Raw genomic sequence first — 22708 nt, forward strand, 5'->3', positions numbered from 1 at the left:
CGGAGGGGCCTCATCTGGTCCTTGTGATGGGGACTCGTCAGCCTCCTGGTGAGGCTCCCAGTGAAGCAGCACAGCCTCAGACCCAGACCTGGGTTTCCTGGCAAGTCTGTCCCCTCTCTCAAGGTCACTAGCTCAGCTTCTTCCTCGCTCCTCTGGCCTCACTCAGAATGGAAAAGAGCTGGCCAACCTCCTTCCTCCTTGAAGGTGGTTATTGAGTTCTTTTGCACCTTCCCTCTGTAGCCTGTAGCCCTTCGTCACTTACTGGGCATCTGAGGTTCCACGTCAGCATGAAAACTCATTACCTGCCCACCTGGTTCCACTGGCTCAGCTCCTTCTTGGAAGCAGGTGGCGTCTCCATGACGAATACATTAAAAAGAAAAGAGAAAGAAAGAAAGAAAACATTCCTGGTTTGTTGTTAGACCGGCTTCTTATTAGAGACCCAGTCCTCATTCGAGGTTAAGTAAATCCTTAAACCACCTGAGGGAACTTCCTAGGCAGAAAATAATCTTTCTTGTGAGACTGTCAGAGGCAGAGATTGAAAAAGTGTACGTTGCAGGATAAATTAATTAGGCAGCTAAGGGAGATATAAATATTGCTTAGTTACGCAGATGCAGAGGTGTTTCTTCTTCCTGGGTGGCAGGAGTCTCGGATGGTGAAGGCAGGGGTGCAGAGAGCTACGTTGGTGAGACCTGTGCTTCCCCCCGTCCCTCTCCCCTGGGCAGTGCTGGCCTGCAGCGGAGCTGCTGAGCTGCTCTGGGGAGGGGATGTGCATGGAATAGTGACCACTAGTAACTCAGGAAGAAACCATCGGCAATTAGTGGTGTGGGCGTGCTCGTGACAACACGAGGGCCTGGCAGAGATGTCTGAGGGGAGGGGTTTAGGGTGAAGAAAGAGCATTTCCAAATGTGGTCTCCAAGTTAAAACATTAATTTCAATGCCTTTTGATTAATTGCTACTACGTCGCTTGGGTCAGAAAGAGGATAGACTTAGAGTGAAAGGAGGAGAGAGGAGTGAGAAGTGAGGAGAGAGGGTAAAAGGACTCAGACATTTACAAAGTAAATGAAAAATTGCCGGGTGAAATTAGACCAGGCCTGCAAGGTCTTGGACTGCTGGGAAACACCAGTTCGTACCAGGTTGTTTAGGTTGTTAAAACAACTGTCACTGGACAGGAAAGAAAGAGCTGGTTCAATTTTGGCAGCTTGATAGACTTTTTAAAAAACCTCTTTTGCAAGGTTGTTTTTAACATAAATCTTGAGCAGGCAGAACATGTAAAACACCACTCAGGCCATTACAGTTATGTTAAGGTTTTATTTTCTCCCGCCAACAGGATCTCTCTCTCTGCTGATATTATATGTGTCTGCCAAAACCATATAAAAATCATTCATGGAGAAAAGTTTCCAGTGCCAGCAGCCAATCCAGTCCTTTCCCAAATCTGAAGTTTAGCACTGGCCTGGAGACTGGTAGGAAATAGATGTTAGGAAAGATGCTGAGTGAGGGAAGCTTGAAGGGAAGATGAATACATTCAGTGTCCAGTGGTCCCAGCCTCAGGGGAAGGATGCAGGCCCTTCAATTCATCACAGCTAAAGCTGAAAAGAGACAGAAGTTTGCGGTGTTTCTCAGTGATGTTTATCTTCTCATCTGTCAGGAGTTGTTTTCTGCCAACAAGGAGAAGCTGCTTAAAAAACCCAACCCAGGCCAACCCTGCAGTTTGCAATAATCAATACGTACATTTGCACTTTCCCCATACATTTCCGCCTACACCAGTCATCCTGTTTCTCCTCCCCCTTTTAAAATCAGGATGTATAGAGAGGGTCATAGGGAAAAAATGATGGTCTATAGTAAGTAATGGCTTTGATGAAACACGCACATACACACAGACGTTTCCCATGGCATTTAGAGTAACACAAACTTGCCTTGAGCTGGCAGTCATATTTTTATACTGTGGCGTGGGCCATATACTCAGGACCGTCGAGACAGATTAGAATTCTGAAGTCCCTGGTGATTACACTGCGAGAGGAAGCCTTTGCTTAGCTCGTGGCAATGTTCACAGGACAATGGACTGCCAGTGATATATGCAGATGTGTCCTTTTCCCATTACTGAAAGTGACCTTTATGATTAGATTGGAATAGCAACATCAGTTCCTGGGTTAATATGACTTATTGGCCTAAAGGGAGGGAGTGTGTTCTCCTAGTAAGATTTCAAAGTCCAGAATCAGACCCGTCCAATTCTAACCTTCACCGTGGCCCCAGGATTCTTGCGTGGCTGGGGACATCCTGCACCTTCCGTGCTGTGTTTGTTCTTTGGAAATCAGGGGAAACCACCTTTCCCAGGAGTGTTAGGAGCCTTTAGTAAGAGTTTCACATAAAAGTCAGAAGAGATGGATTAAATACTATCATGACATATCGGATCCCCCTACAGGACCCTTTTCAGATTACTTCTAAGCCCCCGTGCCATTACCTGATTCAGGCCAGATTTAGCGACATGCATGTCAATAAAAATGATTATGAAACAGTTAAGAGTTATTGATCATTGGCAAAACAGTCCCATTGTTTTGTGTTTTGTGGCAAAACACAAAAAATGCAAGAAGGTGATTTTCCTGGAGGGGCAGTAAGGCCTCACCGAGCACCCCTCCCCCTCCAGCCATCTCCAAACGGACTTTCCTCTCACTTCAGGGGCAACGGATTTAGCTGTAACGTTATCGCTCTTTCCATATTCATCATCAAACCGACTTTCCTCTCACTTCAGGGGCAACGGATTTAGCTGTAACGTTATCGCTCTTGCCCTGTGATGACACTTTACGTTTTTGAAATGCTTTAAAATAATTTGACCAGTTTCTCCAAGTCAACATGGATTAAGTAAGAATCAGGGGGAGACAGACTGACTTAAAGACACAGCAGAACCAGCGTGTGCTGACAAAATGCCTGCAGTCACTGGCAAAGCTAGCGGAGACGAATGTGGATGCACTTTTTACTGATTTCAAAAAAAAAAAAAAAAGTAGTATTATCATGTAAGGAAGAGAGCATCAGCTGCTGTTAGAAAGAGGAGATTCCTGACACAAAGTTAAAACAAAAGGTAAAGACAAGGTTTGCAACTGTGTGAACATTTATACAGGTTACACTTACTGTTTGCAAATAAAGAGCCACGTTAAAGCTCTACTAAAGTGTATCCATCGAAAGAAGTTGCCCTCACCTTGTTAAAATATTGTTCTGTGTGAAAGAGACATCTGGCTGGGTTTCCCATCCATAGGGCTAAAACAGTTAAGCATTTAATTGCTTAGAAAGTAATCCTATTATTTCAGATTTCGTGCATAATGAATTCTTTTCTTCCTAATTTGAGGACTTATGAAGGGAAATTGAGATTCTCTGGTAAATTTATTTTTGAAAAGGCACTTGACAGATGTTGTAACATCTAAGCAGCCCCGGTCTCAGGAAGAGGCTCTTAGCCGCAGATTGATGATCGGGTACCAGAGGGTGAATGTGTGAGACCCACATGACAGTCAAATGAGGTGATGTCTGCCTTTGGATCTGAGCATGAAATCACCATAAAAACAAGACTTTTGAGAAGCAGGACATAAATGAATACTTTGTTTCATCAAAACATCTGATATTTCTCAGAGGAAGGTGTGCATTTGAGGAAATGTCTCAGTCCCGAGCATTTAACAGTCAACTTGCACACCTATGAGAAGTTTGGGGGAAACAGGGCATGCCTTTCTTTCACAATTTCTGTCACAAGTGACTGGACCAGCAGGTGATTAGAAACAGAGGAGGGGAGAAAAGGACAGATCGGTGAGCGAAGGTGTTGGGTAGAGAGAGGAATTGCAGGCGCCACAGAGCTCCCGTGACGTAACGCAGGTGTCAGTAGGGATTTGTTGTTTGCATGGCTGGGGTGGATGGAGTGAAAGCTTTTGTGATCCCAGAGAAGGTCAATCAGTGCTTTTCCTGTAGACCCCTGACCCCACCACCTTGGATCACTGGGAAATGGGGAGTTCTGATTCAGTTGATTAATATGCCCTAAGTGAACCACTTAATTTCAGAAAAGTGTTCAAAGGCCCTAATAACATTCACACCACACAGACCCATCCAGCCATGATTGATGCGACTCTTTGGTGAGTCATAAAGCCCTTTAGGATAGTGCAGTGCCCAGGCATCATTTATCATTGCACAGTTCAGCAAAGGCATCTGCCAACTCTTGCTTTCAGATAACTTTGATTCTTGAAAAATAGGAATTTATTTTACTTACATTTTTATTCTTGCTTTTAGATAATGAAACATGCTATTATCCAATCTGTGCTTAAAGTTTTAACAGGAGAATTTTGTAGGAAGGGGCCACCACAGCGCTGACCTTTGTTGATGGGTTTGACCTTTGCTAAGTGGGATTCTGTTCAGTGGGCTGCTGGCAGCTCTGAGAACGGGATCCTCTGGAAGCGAGAATTGGCTGATTTAAGCCACAAGCAAAAAACTGAGATTTGGGAATTTATGTCATTGAGTTTCTCTTTGTGACCTTGCCTATACTTACAATTTAATGAGACTGACATCTTTTTTTTTCTTATACTTTTAAAACTTTTTCATTGCTCTTCAAAAACATTTTAGGAAGTTTTCATTATTTAGCTTTCAAATTTAGTAAAACATCTAAGGATCACTTAGTCACAACATCCAAGAAGCTGAGATTTGTTCTCGCTCACCAGCCTCGTGCCTCTGACTTCTCAAGATGAGAACACACACACCAACATGCTTTCCCTGAATACCTACTACAATAAAGCTTATTTTTTTTCTGAGTTGCATCCTAGATCCTCTAAAGAATACTCTGACAGAGGATCTGCACACGTTTTACCTAAATCAGGCTGGAAGTCATTAGACAGAGAGGAAGGTTTCAAGAGGATGTTGAGCAAGGAGCTGGGTGATGATGAGGCAAGTGAAGGTGAAGAAACATATGTCTAAGATGTTATTACGATGCCTTCAGATACAGTTCTCGTCCCAGCAGAAAACCCATCAGAGCCATGTGTACACCAGGTCCTGCAAAGCTGTTTTTCTGTCGCTGGAGGTGAGAGTCTGTCACATCATCTGCCTGGGAGAAAATTCTCATCGGAAGGTTGGTGTGTGGGGTGAAGAGCCAGCCTCCTTCCTCACCTGTGTTTTCTCTTCCTTCCCCCACAGAGCCCAGGCTCCTGAGGCAGAGCCCCAGTTCTATGCAGTTATAGCCCTCTCGTTGCTGTGTTGCTTGCTTTCTTTTTTTGTTTTGTTTTAAGGCCTCATGCCGTGCAGCATGCAGGATCTTAGTTCCCTGACCACGGATCAAACCTGTGCCCCCTGCATTGGGAGCTCGAAGTTTTAATCACTGGACTGCCAGGGAAGTCCCAGTGTTGCTTTCTGTAACTGCCTGAAAAGACATCACTTCGTCTAGGGCACAATCTGATCCTGTTTGGTGACCCATTTGTTCCTACTACCTTGGAACCTACCTTGTCGTACCTACACATCAAATCATAACCCCCAAACGTTATCCTTGCTCTGACATATTAGACATGGCTGACCTTGCTCTGAGACATCATAAGAATACCTAAGAAAGGAAGTTTGAAAGGAAGAATGAACAGAGGGAAGGACCATTTTCTGATAATTTGATTCACAAATAGAAAGGAATGGAAACTGTGGATGAGGACTGAACACTGACAGATCTCTTACAACCATCCAGCATCTGCTGTATGGTACTCATCTGTCTTGTTAGATGACTATATGGAAATGGATTCGATTATTCCTTCTAATTAATAAATTAGCAACATCTGATGAATACCCAGAGTCCTGAGCAATGTGGGACACACACACCTACTATGTGCTAGGTCCTAAAACCAGTGCATAACAGAGGTTATCTCCTTTCATCACAAAGCAACCATGTGAGCTATAGATCGTCCACTTTCTATAAATGTAAAAACGGAAGCTCAGAAGCCTGCCTGGGGTCACGCAGCAGAGCCGAGATTCAACCTTGGATCTGAGTGATTTTAAAGTCTGTGATCTTCTCACGATGGGATACAGAAGAAGAACCTTAAGCTTTCCACTCAGAAATTTGGAGTGTGCAAAGAAGACAAAAGATCTACCCGCAGGCAGCGAGCAGAGAACAGGGGCCCAGACCCTTAGCATGATGGTGCCCAGGACACGGTCCCACCTCCTCAGGAACGCTAGTCCTCCAATGCTGGCAGGACATTGCCGTTATCTTTTATGCTGGGCCGCAAGCTCCTTGATTTTAGTTCATTTACTTTTACATCATCAGTGGCTCACACGAAGCTTAGCACATAGCAGGAGGTGCATACAGTGTATTAGATGAGATTATGATGTCAATTCTGTACTGTCAAATCCTAGAGGCCTTTTTCGTTCGTCCACAGATCTTGTTTCTTGGCAGCGCTTTCTCAGGCTCAGACCCGGTTTTATAAGCGTCTGGGACCCAGTCCGCACATGCAGCCCCATCCCTTCCTTTGCTGACTGTTAAGGCTGCTCCCTGCACAAGTATCAGGGCTTGCTGTTGACATCTGATTCACATGTTTCAATTGTTTTTGCCTCTGCGAGAATTCTGGCTGGGGAATAACAAATACATGAGAATAAGTGAGGAAATAAAAAGGAGAAAGAAGGCGGGGGGAGCGTCACGTCCTATTTTTCACAAGAAAAGTTATAAATGCTGAATTGACATTCACTCAAAGAATAATGAGGTGAATCTATACGCAGCTGGTACCATCCCTGACACGTGTGATTTAATTCAGCCACGAGAAGGCCCAGCCAGTCGGCACCTAGGTGTTACCAGACTTATGAAATCTGCTCGGGGGTGTGGAGAATGTGGAAGTGAGAATTTAACTCAAGGTGAACTCACAACTTTCTCTGTAAACACAAGGGCTTTAAAAGCTGCCATGCATCACCCTCTCTGCTTAATGTGCAAGCAGATATATCTAGGCTCGCAGCCACCAGGAGTAAGGAGAAGTAGCTGTGTGCTGGTCCCACTGTCTATCACGAGGGCCCTTTGAAGCACAGACACCTGACTACGTCCGCCATCCAGAGGAAGCTCCAAGAAATCAAACCTTAAACCAGTCTGAGAATAAGTTGTTGGTGACTAAGGTTAATGATACTGTATCGTACATTCGAAAGCTGCTAAGAGAGTAGATCTTAAAAGTTCTCACCACAAGAAAAAAAGAATTTGTAACTGTGTAAGCTGATGGATGTTAACTAGATTTGTTGTGGTGGTCATTTCACAGTGTACACAAATATCAAATCATTATGTTGTACACCTGAAACTAATATGTTATATGTCAACTATACTTTAATAAATTATTCTTTTGAAGGAATAAGACAATAATAAATAACAGAAAAACCCAGGCAGGGGCAATATGATCTAAGGTATGGCAGGCCATGTGAGGAGGGGATCTTATTCTAAGTACAATGAGAGCCACTGAAAGATTTTATTTATGTGAGTGATATGCTTTGATTTACCTTTCAGGAAGAAGAGAATATACCTTTTAGCAAGAAGGTGCTCAGTGAGGGATGATGGCAGCCTGGACCAGAATGGTAGCAGTGGAAACAGAGAAGTTGATGGAACGAGATACTGTGAAAGAAAAGCCAGCAGGATCTGCTAATTGATGGTATGGGGTAATAAGGGAAAGGAATGAGTAATGGAAGTTCCCAGGTTTGTGGCTTGAGCAACTGAATGAAGCCTGGCGCTTAAACAGGGTGGGTGGATTTGGAGGAAGTGGGTGAATCTGAGGGACATTCAGGAGGGAGAATGAGGAAGATGTGATATTACTGGATGTCAGAGGGGTGATGGAATTGAGGTTGGGGAGGAATGACTCCTAAGATATTGGCTTATACGCCTAAACAGATGGGAGTAAGATAGGAAACACCGGAGGAAGCCTGGGTTTGCAGAAGATAATAGCATGACTTTAGTTTGGTATTTGCAGGATCTGTAAATTAAGGGCCTTTGAAACATTCAAATGAAGAGGATGAGTAGGCAATTGGCTAAAGTTTTGGATCTCAAAGGAGACGTCTGGGCAGGAGATATATATGTGGGAGTTAGTTAATGATGTACAGTTGGTAACTGGAATCATGAAAGTAGTTGAGATTGACTAGAACTGGTTTTATACAGTGAGCAGAGGACCCAGGTCCCAACCCCAGGGAACACCATGTAAAGCTCAGAACTTTCAGGTTTGGAAGACAATGGTGGCTGCCTAATTCTGAATCTTCCCACTTCCCCTCCCCAAATACCTATAAATCCAATAAGGAGAGCAGATAAAACCACACATGACCCACCTCTTCAGCAGTAAGAGGAGACAGAGAATACCATGACGCTCAAATGACCTGTAAGTAGAAAACTAACCAAATTCCAACAGCTCCTGTCCTCACCACATCCACTCACCACTGCAAACCTATGGGTGAGGACAGCAGGGGAAAGGAAGCTTAAGAGACTCAATAAAAAAAGAGCAGAGGGGTAAAGAAGACAGAAAAGTTACCCCCAAAAAGAAAAAGTCCAATACAAAATACAGAATGCAAGTCAGGACTTGGTAATTCATAGCACTGGCTACAGGAAAGCAGCTGGAAAGTGTGTAGGAAAGGAAGTGGCCTCTTGGAGAAGCCGCCAAGTCTCCTCCTCTCTTCTGGGGGAGACTCAGCTCTACAGGGAAAGAAGGTACCTATTGGAGATGTGGCAGTGAGGAACAGAAGGAAACAAGGAGAAAATTACAGATCCTGCAGAAACATAAAGCATGCCAATGCCTCCTCCCAGCCTACTGAGGAAATGCGAGCAAAGAGGAAAGCCCAGACCACATCCATACAAAACTATTGTAAAATTAGAAAACAAAGTATTCTGACAGTGAAAATTCTCTCCAGAAAAACAACCGTGAAGCTGAAGAAAACTATAATGTAATACTTCAAACTGGATTAAATATGTTCAAACAGCATTTGGAGATTTGATGAAACATCCTGAACCAGAAATACAAAAATGAAGAACAAAAATGAGAAGAAAAAGATAAGATATGAAGCGGGAATACTGAACTCAGGAAAACAATAGGAAAATACAAAATCTTCTCAGAAACGAAGGTTCAATTACAAGGTATCCAAGGGAGAATAGATTCTAATGAAATTTTAATAAAGGATATTGAAGAAAAACATAGGGAAAAAATCAAGAGACAAAAAACTAGGTAAATTAAGATGTGAAATGGATCATAGAAAAAGTGGTTGAAATGGAGGGCGAAGTAGGTCCAATATTGTTATAGTTGGAGACCCTGCAGAAGATCAAAGCAATGGAACTAAACTAATATTTAAAATTATAATCCAAGAAAACTTCCTGGAAAAAAACAAACAAACCCTGAATCTATCTATTAAAAGGACCTACCGGCATCCATGTTCATAGCAGCATTATTCACAATAGCCAAACGGTGGAAGCAACCCAAGTCTGTCAATAGATGAATGGATAAATAAAATGTGGTGTATACATGCAATGGAATACTGTACTTAAAAGGGAAGGAAATTCTGACATAGGCTACAACATGGATGAACTTGAGGACATTATGCTAAGTGAGAGAGGCCAGTCACAGAAAGACAAATACTTTATGGTTCCACTAATATGAAGAATCCAGAGTAGTCAAGTTCATAGACACAGGAAGTGAAACGGTGGTTGCCAGGGGGAGAGGTGGGATATGAGAGCTGTTGCTTCATAGGTATAGAGTTTCAGTTTTGTGAGATGAAAAGAGTTCTGAAGATAGTTTGTACAACAGTGTGAATGTACCTAACGGTACTGGACTCTACACTTAAAAAATGATTAAAATGGAAAATTTTGTTATGTGTATTTTCCCACATTAAAAAAAGCTGGGGGGGGGGGTAACTAGGCACACTCAAAATGAACCTGAGACGATCAACTTTGAGATATCCTGGGGTATTTGTTATCTATTTTGGTATAACAAATTACCTCCAAATTTAGCGGCTTAAAATAGCAAACAACTATTATCTCACAGATTCTGTGAGTCAGGAATCTACCCGCAGCTTAGCTGGGTGCCTCTGCCTAAAGGTCTCTCATGAAGCTGCAATTAAGTTGTCAGCACTGAGTCTCACCTGAGGCTCAGTGGGATGAGACTGACCTAATAAGAGATGATTGGGGAAACTTGTGTAAAAGGACGGATGGTGAGCATGTCCCATATTTAATTGCAGATCCATGGCTAAAATAAAGATGAGATTATGGGTATAATAATAACATAGAAACATGTATGTTCTGAGAAAGTAGAAAGAATGCGACTCAAAATGGGAAGAGAAGGGAGAGAGAGAGAGGAAAGTAGAGAAAGCTTGTACGTTGCTGTACACAATGCGAGTCAAAGGACGCCTATTAAAGGATAGTGAGAGTGCGCATGTGCGGGTACAGACGTAACGGCACGCCGGGTCAAGGGTCAGCCTAGCAAGATGGCGGCGGCGGGAGCTCGCCAGCTGCTGGCCTGGAGCTGTGTGGCGCCTCTGAGCCAGCCCCAGGGCACCCGGTGTTTGGGAGTCACGCACACTTGCCAGGATTGTGACGTTAAAGACTATAGGAAAATTCGAATTGTACGTCATCAGAAAGAGGTGAGTGAAAACTTTGCCATTGATTTGATAGCAGAGCCAATCTGAGTGAAGTTGAGAGTGATAGTGTGCGACGGCGGTGGGGGGCGCTTGGTCACATGAAAGTGTGTAAGCTGAACAAAGCAACAAAAACTGGGAGGTACAGTTATTGTGGGCTACAGTTCAGACAATATCACTGACAGAGTGAATCGCGCACGCTGGCTCTTTGAATCCTTTGGATGTATATCAAACACTACTCCCTGCTAATATAGAATATACCTTCTTTTTAAGTACATATGAATAGTCCTGAAAAATTATCGTATATTAGGGCAGAAGAAAATCATTGACAGGCTTCATTAAAGTCAGATGTTACTAACAGTTTCTGAACACAATGCAAGAAAGCTAGAAATTAAAAACGAAACTAAAAACAAAAAAAAAGGCACTTACACCTGGAACCTAAAAAAAAAATTTCTATTCGACAACTCTTGGGTTAAAAGGGAGTTAGAAACAGAAGTTACAGAATTTCTGAAAAGATATGATAATGAAAAGTCCATAAAGCAAGAGCATATTACTTCTATTATAAGGATCAATGATCAGAAAAAAATTCATAGCCCTAAGCACCTATATCAAGTAAAAATTTTAAATGAAAATAAATGAATTAGATTCCCAGTTCAAAAATCTAGAAAAAAAAGGAACAATAAAATGAACTAAAAGTACAAAAAGATAATAAAGATAAATGCAGAGGTTACTGAGAGTGAAAACAAAAATAGTAGATCAAATCCATTAATCAGAATTCTGGTCCTTTGGGAAAAAAGTACAAAATGGACCACTAGCTAATTTAATCAAGAAGGAAATGTGATGACAGAAGCAGAGTCAGAGAGAGAGGTGGGGAGAGAGTGGGAGGGAAAGAGAGAGAGAGAGATTGAAATGAAGATGCTACACTTCTGGCTTTGAAGATGAAAGAAGGGGCCACAAGCCCACAATGCAGGCAGCCTCTAGATGCTGGAAAAGGCAGGGAATAGATTCTCCCTTAGGGCTGTTAGAAGCAATGCAGCCCTTCTCTGGGGTATATACCTAGGAATAGAATTCCTGAGTCCTATGGTAACCTATGCTTAACCATTTGAGAACCTGCCAGGCTGTTTTCCAAAGTGGCTGCACCATTTCACATTTCCACCAGCAGTGTTTGTTCCAGTTCCTCCACATCTTCACCAATGCTTGCTGTTGTCTTTTTTATTTTATCCATCCTAGTGGGGGTGAAGTGATCTGTGGCTTTGATTTGCATTGCCCTAATAACTAATGATGTTGAGCATCTTTCAAAGTGCTTATTGACCATTTGTGTATCTCCTTCGGAGAAACGTCTATTCAAATTCTTTCCTCGTTTAAAAATTTGTCTCTCTTATTGTTGAGTCGTAAGAGTTCTTGATGAATTCTAGAGACAAGTCTTGTTCCTTTGTTTTGAACATCTTTGCCTGATTTTCATTTTCCTTGACTTTCTGTGTTGGTATCTGTGCATTGGACAAAACAGGTGCCTCTTCCAGTCTTCATGGACTGGTCTTGTACAGGAGAAAACCCCCATCAGTCAGCCCACTTAGAGATTCTGGGGGTCTTTATCAACTCTTTCCCTCCTCAGGGAGAAGCAGATAGCTATTGTTTTTGTCAGCTACTCTGTGCTGTGAGGGGGCTGGGGGGAACTCTGGCGTCTCAGTCCAAACTGTTGTCTCTGTTCTCTCCCAGGCAACTAGACTGTGCACGCCTGTCAGATTCAAGGCTGGTAAGACCGGTGCTCGTGCTTCGGACAGTCCTGGAGAAGTTTGGGTGGTAGACGTACACATCAGCTCTTCCCCTCCCTAGAGGGTGCCGACAGCTGGGGTTTCTCATCCACTCACTCTCTGCTAGGCAGGGGAAAGGTCTGTGGCATCTGCCAGCCCAAGCCCCAATTCTGTTTTTCCCCAAGCAGCTAAGCTGTTCCAGACCTGTCAGAGCTCCAGGACTGGCAAGACAGAAGCTAGTCAGGAATTCCCTGGTGGTCCAGTGGTTAGGACTTGGCACTTTCACTGCCGTGGGCCCAGTTCAACTCCTGTTCGGGGAACTAAGGTCCCGTAAGCCACGCGGCCAAAAAAAAAGGCAGAAGCTAGTCCTCTGAGGAGGCCCCTTGGAGGAGCTGAGGGGGTGCTGGATGTGTAAAGCAATCTCTTCTTTCCGCTGGGTTAAGCAGAGAGCAAGGGGGTCTCTTCCTGATGGAAGGGTGCTGTGCCAGGTACAGGGACTCCAGCGAAAGGGAAACCTGAGTCTTCCTGCTGACTTCAATGAGTCTAGTTTTGTGTTCTCCCAGGCGCAGGAGCCTTTCACTTGCTTCCTGGATGTCTCAGAAAGAGACTTTGTCTGTGAATTGCTGCTGGGTTGGTGTGTTTGTAGGGGAAGGAGGGTCTAGGGCCTCCTACGCCACCATCTTGCTGACTTCACTCTCACTTCAGCTCAAAGGACCTCGTTTAATATTTACATAAGGTAAAAGATAAAACACAGAGAGCTCACTGTTCTTTCCAAGATCCACTTATTTTCTTGAGTAAAGTCTCTTTCGGCTCGTGTCCAGAGTTCTGGAAAAGTTGAGTATGACAGTGTCTGCGAGTTCTGATTGCTTTCATGGAGGAGTGGATTTTTCAGAGGTTTTCATCCCACCCTTCCAGAAGTGCCTCTTCCCCTTGTTTTTGAAAAAGCTCTGGAAGATCTGTATGTCAGGGTTCCATCAGAAAAACCCATCTAGTAGGATCTATATATTAAGACATTTATTGCAAGGCATTGGTTTATGCGATTGTGGGGACTGTTTATGTGGGTCCAAAATCCATAGGGCAGACTCCCAGGAAGGGTGGGCTGGACCTCTGAGGCATGAGCTGGAGCTGCTGTCCACAGGTAGAATTTCTTCTTCTGGGAAACTTAAGTTCTGCCCTTAAGGCCTTTCAGCTTAATTGAATCAGGCCCACCCAGGTTGTCTATAATAATCTCCCATAGTTAAAGTAAATTGATGATAGACTTCCATCCTATCTACAAAATACCTTCACAGCAACACCTGGATTAGTGTTTGATTATTTTCATCTGCTCTCTAGGGAAGCCATGGGGGTAAGTCTCAGAAGGCACCAGGTTTAAAGAGCTGTAAACAAGGCAAGCCAGCTATGACTGCCCAAATCAGATGAAGTACAATACAAAGTTGTAGGGAGCAGTTTGACTCCACATGCACTAAGTGGAAGGAAATTGGATAGGACATCTAATAGTTTGGGAAACATGAAAGTAGAGGTGATGGGATGTAGTGCCAAGAACACTGGACACAGTGCAGAGAACGCCAAGACCACCTGGCTCTGTGACTCACTACCTCAGAGTTAACCAACCTGTCTGAGCCTCAGTGTTCTCAGTTATGAAAGGAGAATAGTAATAAAAATAAAACCATGGGTATGAGATTTAAATGAGAGAAAGTGAAGGAAAGTGCTTTATAAACTGTAAAGCATAATGTAAACACCTGAGTTAATATAAAGACTGTCAGAATTAAGTTTTATCACATTGATGATGTAAACCCCATTTTACATAACATAATTTAGAATAGCCAAGAAGACTGGAAGAAGCCAAGAACATCTATACATCAGTGGCATATGTATCCTTCACCCACATGGGAACAGTGGATGTGAGCCCAGTCAGCAAATCCCAGAGGCCCCTGAGTCTGGTCCCTAGAGCTGTGATCAGTACACACAATTCATTTGTGTATTTTTAGCATTTTTGCTGCTTCTTATTTTTGATCAGAAGAGGTGATGCTCAGTTTATGGCATTTTGTTTAATTAAAAACTAAGTAAGCCCATGTAGGAAAATATGAAAGGAAAAAATGAATGACTTCACAGTTAAATGCTCAGTGTTTGATTTTGGGGGCCTTGTGTTTGGCAATGTGAGGATATTCTGCTTTCATGCCCAGCAGTGCATCTGCATTCACTGCAGTAACATGTTTTATTCACTCTGATTATTCATTTATTTTTAGAGACTTAGAAAGACCTGCTAATTTTTAGGAAATCAACTCCACAATCTGGGGGGGAAAAAAAAAAAAGAAGAGGGCAGGATGGGAGAAGGATGGTTTCAATTCTCAGAATTTAAATGGAAAACTCCCTTATTTTGCCTGGTCAAACCCTGGTTTGGAGATATATAAGTACAACCAAAGCCAGAAGAAGGTCCTTTCTGGAATTTTGGGGGAAACTATCTGAGGTCATTTAAGGCACTGACTCCCCCCCGCCCCCCCCCCCCCCCCGCCCACCAAGAAGCTTAAGAGGAAAAAATACTAGGTAAACACAGTGCAACCAAATTCTTATATTTTAGTACTATAAGGTTTGGTAAAATTAAGTAAAAATAGCAATAGCATGCATTAGTTGCCACAGAGCCCTTAACTAATAGTACCTGAGGCCAAGAAAAATTTTTAAAGTGTGTATGAAGATATTAAAGTTGTTTCTTAAGAAAATGCCACATATGTTGAAGAACTTAGGCCTCTTTTTTTTTTTTTTTGAGTTTCTTTAGGAGTTTTTGTTTAAATTCCTCTACTTTTTTTTTTTAAATTTATTTATTTATTATTTATGGCTGTGTTGGGTCTTCGTTTCTGTGCGAGGGCTTTCTCTAGTTGCGGCAAGTGGGGGCCGCTCTTCATCGCGGTGCACGGGCCTCTCATTATCGCGGCCTCTCTTGTTGCGGAGCACAGGCTCCAGACGCACAGGCTCAGTAATTGTGGCTCACGGGCCTAGTTGCTCCGCGGCATGTGGGATCTTCCCAGACCAGGGCTCGAACCGGTGTCCCCTGCATTGGCAGGCAGATTCTCAACCACTGCGCCACCAGGGAAGCCCAGGCCTCTTTTTTCACAGGACTTTAACCAACTGACCGAATGACTTGAAGTTATGACCCTTTTATAAATGAGTTTCTCAGACAGTCAACTCCACTGGTAACTGTGATGTTAATTTAAATAACCACAGCAATTTACTAAAAAACAAATTCAAAGGACAGTATAACTTCTTTAAAAACCAAGGGCAATCATGAAATCGCAACAACTTTAGTAAAAGAATGAAAGAAATCTCAGTGTCTCCAGATGGGAGGTGAAAGATCTATGTAGATAATATAGCGTTGTAGCTGACATCCATGGTTTTGCAGAAACTACATTGTGATACTAAAAGGAGGCTCTCTTTCAGGGGTCAGCGAACTTTCTCTGAAAAGGGCTACATAGTAAAATGTTTTAGGCTTTGTGGGGCCATCAGTCTTAGTCACAGCTCTACAAACTGCCACTACGGTTTGAAAGCAGCCATAGAAAATATGTGAATGCATGGGCATGGCTGTGTTTCAGTAAAACTTTATTTACAAAAATCATGTGGTGGCCTGGATTTGGCCTTCAGGTTGTGGTTGGCTGACCCCTGCTCTAATCAATAAGAAACTACTTTGTTCATATATTACAAGTACAGAAAAAGGGGGAGGGGGAGAGGTAGGAAGGAAGGGGAGGGAAGCATATTACAAAAAGTATTTGAAATTAGTGATCAGTTCATTGGGAGGGAAAACACAAGACAGTGTTTTCCAGACCAGGTCATGCATCAGAAGCACCTGGGAAACATTTAAATTATAGATTTTCAAGGTCCACCTCCAGAGTCTGCCATTCGGTAGGTCTAGGGATATTTTTATATTCCCCAGGGAGACCCTTTGATTTAAAAAGTCAAGTGACAGTAATAAAATGCTGTTGGACTAGGAGAAAATGATAGGAAAATGGAATGATATAGATTGACTCTCGTAAAATGAAATGTGTGGACCATTTGCTATAAAATTCCAGAGGGTCCATGCCAGGCAGGGCTCTCCAGAGGCAGTTGAAGGGACAGGTGAAAGAAGAGCTTTGACAGAGGAGGGGTGGCCGTGAGCTCTGGAGCCCCAGGGGGTACCAGGTCCATCGCTCACACATTCAACTTTCAATCTTGAGTTGCCGCAGAGCCCAGTCCCAGCCCTGGCTTTGCTGTCAACTATCATGTGACCTCGGACAAGTCCCTTAGCTTCTCTGGGCCAAGGTTTCCTCATCTGGGACCCCTCTCCCAGCAGCATGTGTAGGATTCCATAAAACATAGACATATCACGGTGGATTCAGAGAAATCCTAACCTTTGTCCTTCTCTTATGAAGTTAAACTAAACAAGTATTTAAGAGTGAGAAAATTATAGACTATGCCATGTTAATGGCCCTTTGGCAGGATTTTCACAGAATCGCAAAAACAGGACTAAACTTCTGAAGAACATTTGGTTTAGATGACGGGGTTTCCGTTTATGAAGGAACTTTCAATAATCACTCAGGGGACTTGTCGATTCTACTTTTCCAGACACTTTGCCGGTCTTCTGGGCCACTTTACGGTGCGCCGATGGTTGCAGAGCCAGGCCAGTCGCGTGTGAAGAGGGACTGCAGGCAGGGCCGGGGCCGAGCAGGTGAGTTCCGTAACTCCCGTTCACGGGAATCCAAAAGGCGGGCAGGTTTCTGCCCTTCAGAGGGTAACTTTTTTATTTTTAACATAGCAGTCACGTGATTGGAGCCAAGTAAAGTGCTATTTAAGATAGGGAGAGAGGAAGAGATGGGGTGTGATTTTAAGAGCTGGAAGAAGGCTGTACACGTGCAGGACACACACTGTGACCACTGTTTTCGTGTTAATTACAGAATTCCTGGAGAGGCCACGTGCAGTGGCGCTGGGGCCTCCAGAGTCCACGGATGCTAAGAGCTCCAGGGCTTAAACCTCTCGGCCGTGCCTTCTTTCCACTCCCCCACTTCATTTTACACACTTATATATTATATGCATTACCACTTCATTATCATTATATGCAGTTCCTAATCTCTTGTATGTAACCCTTAACCAGTGTTTCCATAAGTGCCCGCATGAAGGATTAATGCTTCAGACCAACTCTGGTCATTCTATGAATTAGCAATAACCAATTTTCTGGGACTAATGTGAATTCAACCCACGAAATTAAATAACAAAAATGAAAATGAATGTCTGTGTTCCACAAAGAAAATGGAATTTAAGCTCCCTGCTGACCACAGTCAGCTCTGCTGTAGTGTAACATATGTTCCTAAAAATCCCTGCTCTGTGCAAAACTGCACAGTAAAAACCACAGAGCTCATGGGAATGATGGAATTGGGGCACAACACCCGAAAGTGTCATTGTGATACACTGAAAAAAAAAGGAGCCTATTAATACAAACAGCACAGTTTTAAACATACTAAATGGTCAGGAAATATATAAATACCACAGTAAATGTGGCACATTATCTTGAAAAAGACCTGGAGGATGCCTGTGGTCATGGGTAGTGGGCGTCAGAAGGGCTGCAGCTCTTGGGTTGTTGGAAGTGAGGAAGGGAGAGTGATGTGAGGTCAGAGGCAGAGCCACAGCTCCAGGTCCCAGCCACTGTGCCCCCCAGTGTGTGGAGCTGAGGGAGATGTTTGAGGGTGTGTCTGACGTGTTGCTACTGGCGCAGTTCAGCTGGGTGCAGTCTTCCGTGTTCATCTAATGTTCCGTGAGGACCAACATGCATGCAGCAGATGTGAAAAGCGCATGACGCTCAAATGATTCCCTCACATCTCAATCGCATTCCAACAGTTACACATTTTCAAAACAAGTGCTACAGCTGAACTGTGTTTGCTCACCTGGCACCAGTGACAGTGGAACGCTCTAAAAAGCCTTCTAGCCACCAATGGTGTCCCAGTAAAGTTTCAAAAAAACACTGACACACAGAACTATGGTTGGTAAATTTTAAAAGTAAGACTGTGTAACTTTAAAGGGTATTCAGTGAAGAGATTTCTTTTCTCTGCCCATCTTTCATTAAGTTGATTTTGTCATGGAAGTCTCTATCATTTATACTAATAAAATAGTTCACAGGTTGAAGGCTAAGCTCTAGTTCGTGAAAAGATTCAATTTTACTTTTACTTCTTCAGGGATCAGCTAAAGACACTCTGAGTACCGAGTATTTAAACTTTGTTTGCAATAGAGACACACAATTGAGAGAGAGGCACGAAGGCTCCACCTTGTGAGTCATCAAAGTGCTTTATTTTGTAAAGCCTGGCTCATGACTGGAGTGTACTGTTAGCACTAGGAGATACAAGGCAAACTTCCTCACTCTGTCCGAAGAGTTGATCAACAGAACGGATGACAGAGACTGTTACAGACAAAAATAAAGCATTCTGTAAACTTCTAAAAGCATACACAGATTGGCCACAAAGGAAACAGTTACTCAAATAATGTATGGGTACCTTCTTTTTACTTCAGGGTCTCGCTTTTGTAATCCTGGATCAAAGAAACTACAGCATAACTTCAGAGCACTGAAAGGGACTCAACGCCAGAATGAATGGTGGGGGGGAAATACTAAATCACCATCTCAATTAATTTAAACACATAGAATACAGATTTGTACAACAAGGTCACAGTGCTGTTGACATCGTCTGTTGAGGCTAACAAATCTCTGTGAAGTCAGTAGATGTAGTAGAACGGCCTTGCTGCTGGCTTCCCGGGATTCCGGCTGCTGTCACCTGGTGTTTTCTGAAGTAAACCCACATACGTTGGGCACAGTTGCAGACTTGATAAGCCCTGAAGGAAAGTCACTGGCAGAGGCAGTATGGTGCAGGGTATTTGTTGAGCTGTAAGTAATTACTGAGGGGTGGATTTTTTTTTTTTTTCTTTTCTGAACCTGCCTACAAAAGTCATCTCATGTTTTAAACAAAGAATTTCAAAGGCACAGCTTTAGCACAGTGTATAAGTTGATAACCTATTCTAAGCAAGTCTAATATTTTAGCTTGACACCTTTCAGAAAATGCCAGGAAGTTGGTAAATACATGATCGATGTTGGAAATTTATAACTTGATTAGACACAGTCAGCACAGTTTAGGGCAATGAACTTGCATAACCAGATCTGGGTTAAACATTTTCTTAAAAAAAAAAAAAAAATCATTAGGTCGATAAATGTGCATCGGAGGAAAACCCTTTTCCTTTTACTGTAAAAGACCGCCTACCATTAAAATGTGACTGCAGGATACATTTCAAAATATGACAAACATTATTTCACCTACACTGTAAAATGACTTTACATGTAAACTTCAAAAATCACATGCTGTACATTAAATTTTTAGATTCAAAAATATCCCTGTTTTCCTAATAATGTAAACAGTAATATTGAGGGTTTCAGTTAAGGGCAAATTCATAACAAAATACCACTGTTTAACGGGAAAATTGAGAGCTCTAAATGCTTTGCTCACCTTCCCACCATGGGAGATGTAGATGCCATTGCCCAAAACTGCACTTTTCAGGTAAGCTTTATTTTTATTTTGTAGCATTAATTACTATATTGCAACGTAAGAGTGTGTCAGTGAAGAAGCTCCAGGCAAGAAAAGAGAAGTAAGCAGTTTTCCTGGGCATATTTACTGAGGTGAAAATGTACAGAGAGAGACACTAGGGGCATCAGCTTCCTGCTGGAGGAGGGGCGTTTGTCCCCAGACACCGTTGAGTCCCGACACCTGAACCAGGATGCGCGGGAGATGCCAGCCTCCTCCGTCCAGCGCCCGGGGTGCAACTATTAAGGAGTGTCAGCGTGCGTGGTAGAAGTGTAACATCTGCAGTAAGTTCTTTTTCCTTTTAATCACCATCATTATTATTATCATCATCATTATTATCTACATTATTATTACGATTACCGTCTCACATCTTTCAACTCCAAAAAATAAACTGATCCACAGTTTATCGTGTGGTGCCAACCTGGTTGGTCTGACATGCATTGCCTTCTCCCCTCCCCCCTGCATGTGCTCACTCATTCATTCATTCATTCATTCGTCCACAGCTGGAATCAGAGGGTTACTGCCCCAAACACACTCTGACCGAAGTCGGTTTCCATCAACCAATCAATCAGTTTTGAAGATGCTCACGTGCGCGTGCGCACGCACGCCCCCCGCCCCCCCCCCCCATACACACCCAAGTCAGAAATAGCTAGAGTGATGCTGGGAAATATCAGGTAGCTGTTAAAGCAAGTAGTCCCCAAATCAGTCATCTTGGCCTGAAGATGTAAACGAGGAGGTGTGCTTCACTGAGTTTGGTTTTCATTTTTCCTGTGCCGAAGCCACCTCTGTCCTTCCCACGCTCACGTCCGTCTTCGGCCATGCAGGACGTTACGTCAAGATGTGGCCAATAAAGTCCAAAAAGCGCTTGGAATACTGTTCTGGGTTCACGGTGGAGATCTCCGCACCAGCCTGGGCAGCGTGAGAGGAGAGGAACAGTGACAGAATTACTATCAGTACCTGCAGGAACTTCCACTTCAGCTGAATATGAAGCCAGGCATTTTCAAACCTGTGCAGCCTCTACTCGTAATTCAGAATATCTTGGATATTGGTCTGAATAGCCAAGGCTCTTAGGAATCTGTGTGTGAAAACGAGGCAGAGTCATAGGACCAACAGATGCCATTGTCACACACACTGTGACTGCTGCCACTAAAAAAAAAAAAAAATCCAACCAGCCACGTTTGAGATGCTCCCGTCAAATGTGGAATCTGCGTGGCCAACATTCAGAAGCCACGGGGAGGGTGCTTCTGTTTCTCAAGAGAGCAGATTGGAGACACCTTGAGAATGACACAAACAGCAACGTTTGGCCAGAGGGAAGCTCCAATGACAAGGACACAAGGACCGTGTTCATTTTTCAGGACCGAGGTAAGCGGCTGGGTGCTCAGAAATGAGGGGCGACAGCCGCAGCAGCAGGGGCGGTGTCAGCTGCCGGGACTCTTTCCCGGCCCCGTAAGCAGGCGAGACACAGCGCCGTGACTGCGTCTCCCCCGGAGGGGCACGGGCATGGGGGTGCCATCGTCCCCATTCGCAGAGACCTGCTTGGAGCTGGGAAGCCGGCCCCTCGCAGAGGCTCAGTGGGGGGTTTCCTAGGACAGGAGCACAGTGCGGGCCAGCAGAGCCCCGTGGTTACCAGCCAGCCTCCTGAGCTGCAAAGGGCAGGACCAGAGTTTTACTAAGTCACCAGATGCTATTTTTACACACGCAGCTCACAGGGGAACCTGTAATTTCCATGCCTGGCCTGGGCCCCTGGGATCTCCACGGAAGAGCCCCGGTTTTGAAGGCAGAGAATGGTTCCCAGCAGCAGCTCGACACAACATTCCTTTGCAGAGGAATGTCTTGCTCTTGCAAACTGCACCCAATTTTAGGCCGTGTGCCGTATCATGGAGCTGAGCTGGTGACTTACAGGGGAGATGCAGATGAAGCCATGTTTGCTATGGCCTGTTTCCAGTTTCACGTGGTCTAGAATATCAGCAGGTTTGAGGAGGGGTGGGAACAAACACGGAGCATCCCCCCACTGTTCAGTCTATTCACCACAAAAATCTCATCAATAAGGCATTAGGACCCCTTCATCAGCTGGCAGAACTGAAGCGCCAAAGCACTTCCTCCAGGTCACACACTGGAAAGGTGAAATAGGATTCTGGCCCAGCTGTGTCCTTGCAATACACCCAGGTTGTTCAACCAGAGATGAGCATCAGAATTACCGGAGCCTCTTAGAGGCCCCTCCCGCAGCCTCCTGAGCTGGACTCAGAATCAGGGAAAGGGGTGGTGCATCTGGCAGGCACACAGTTTGCAAACGGTGCTCAGAAGGCTGCGGTGCCAACCCCCGCGTGAGAACTACTGTGTACCCTTCTCTCTGACTGATAGAGGATTTTTATCGTGTTCGGTGGGCCGGGTAGGTCCTGGTCCGTGCGCTGCACACAGCGGGAACACCAGAAATAGCTGACGGTGTGACTGAAATATTTCTGTAGCAAATGGGGTATGGTGTTAGGCTGGTTCCATTGCTGACATGACAGCCTGCTTGATTTTAAAATAGAGAAAAAGAGCCTTTAGAAGAGGTTGATGTTCTGCTGGATCTTGGTTGGCTCCACACTGTGGGGAAGCATCTCTCCTGCCAGTGTGAACGAGCCAGGGCACAAGTTCATCCCTGTGCGATGGGCTCTGTGGCCTTTTTGGCACGCCTGAAAGCCAAAATGGGTCCCTACGATGCAAGCACAGTGGAGACTCACGACTTGTGAAGTCCAGCTGGCCAGGCGGGCCTCGCTGGGAGATCGGGGGGCGGGGCTGGGTCCTGAGGAGCAGTCCTCTCTCTACCAC

At 44.1% G+C, this 22708-nt stretch overlaps 1 protein-coding gene and 1 long non-coding RNA gene across 3 annotated transcripts in view; one reads left to right on the forward strand and one right to left on the reverse strand.

Annotated features, from left to right (window-relative positions):
- The first annotated feature begins 807 nt into the window (after positions 1 to 807).
- Positions 808 to 19538, forward strand: LOC309625754. Its single transcript, XR_014242736.1, has 2 exons — positions 808 to 7613; positions 16908 to 19538. It is a non-coding gene; the product is annotated as an uncharacterized lncRNA (long non-coding RNA).
- The window catches only part of PIP4K2A (phosphatidylinositol-5-phosphate 4-kinase type 2 alpha), a 175444-nt gene continuing 171334 nt past the window's right edge, over positions 18599 to 22708 (reverse strand). For both annotated transcript variants that reach the window (XM_082385593.1, XM_082385594.1), the window contains exon 10: positions 18599 to 20806. In XM_082385593.1, coding sequence (XP_082241719.1) covers positions 20726 to 20806 — 81 coding nt within the window. In that variant the 3' untranslated portion in view covers positions 18599 to 20725. The remainder of the gene's footprint in view (positions 20807 to 22708) is intronic.

Source organism: Balaenoptera borealis (genome assembly GCF_965194805.1).
Source record: "Balaenoptera borealis genome assembly, chromosome: 3".
Classification (NCBI taxonomy): Eukaryota; Metazoa; Chordata; class Mammalia; order Artiodactyla; family Balaenopteridae; genus Balaenoptera; species Balaenoptera borealis.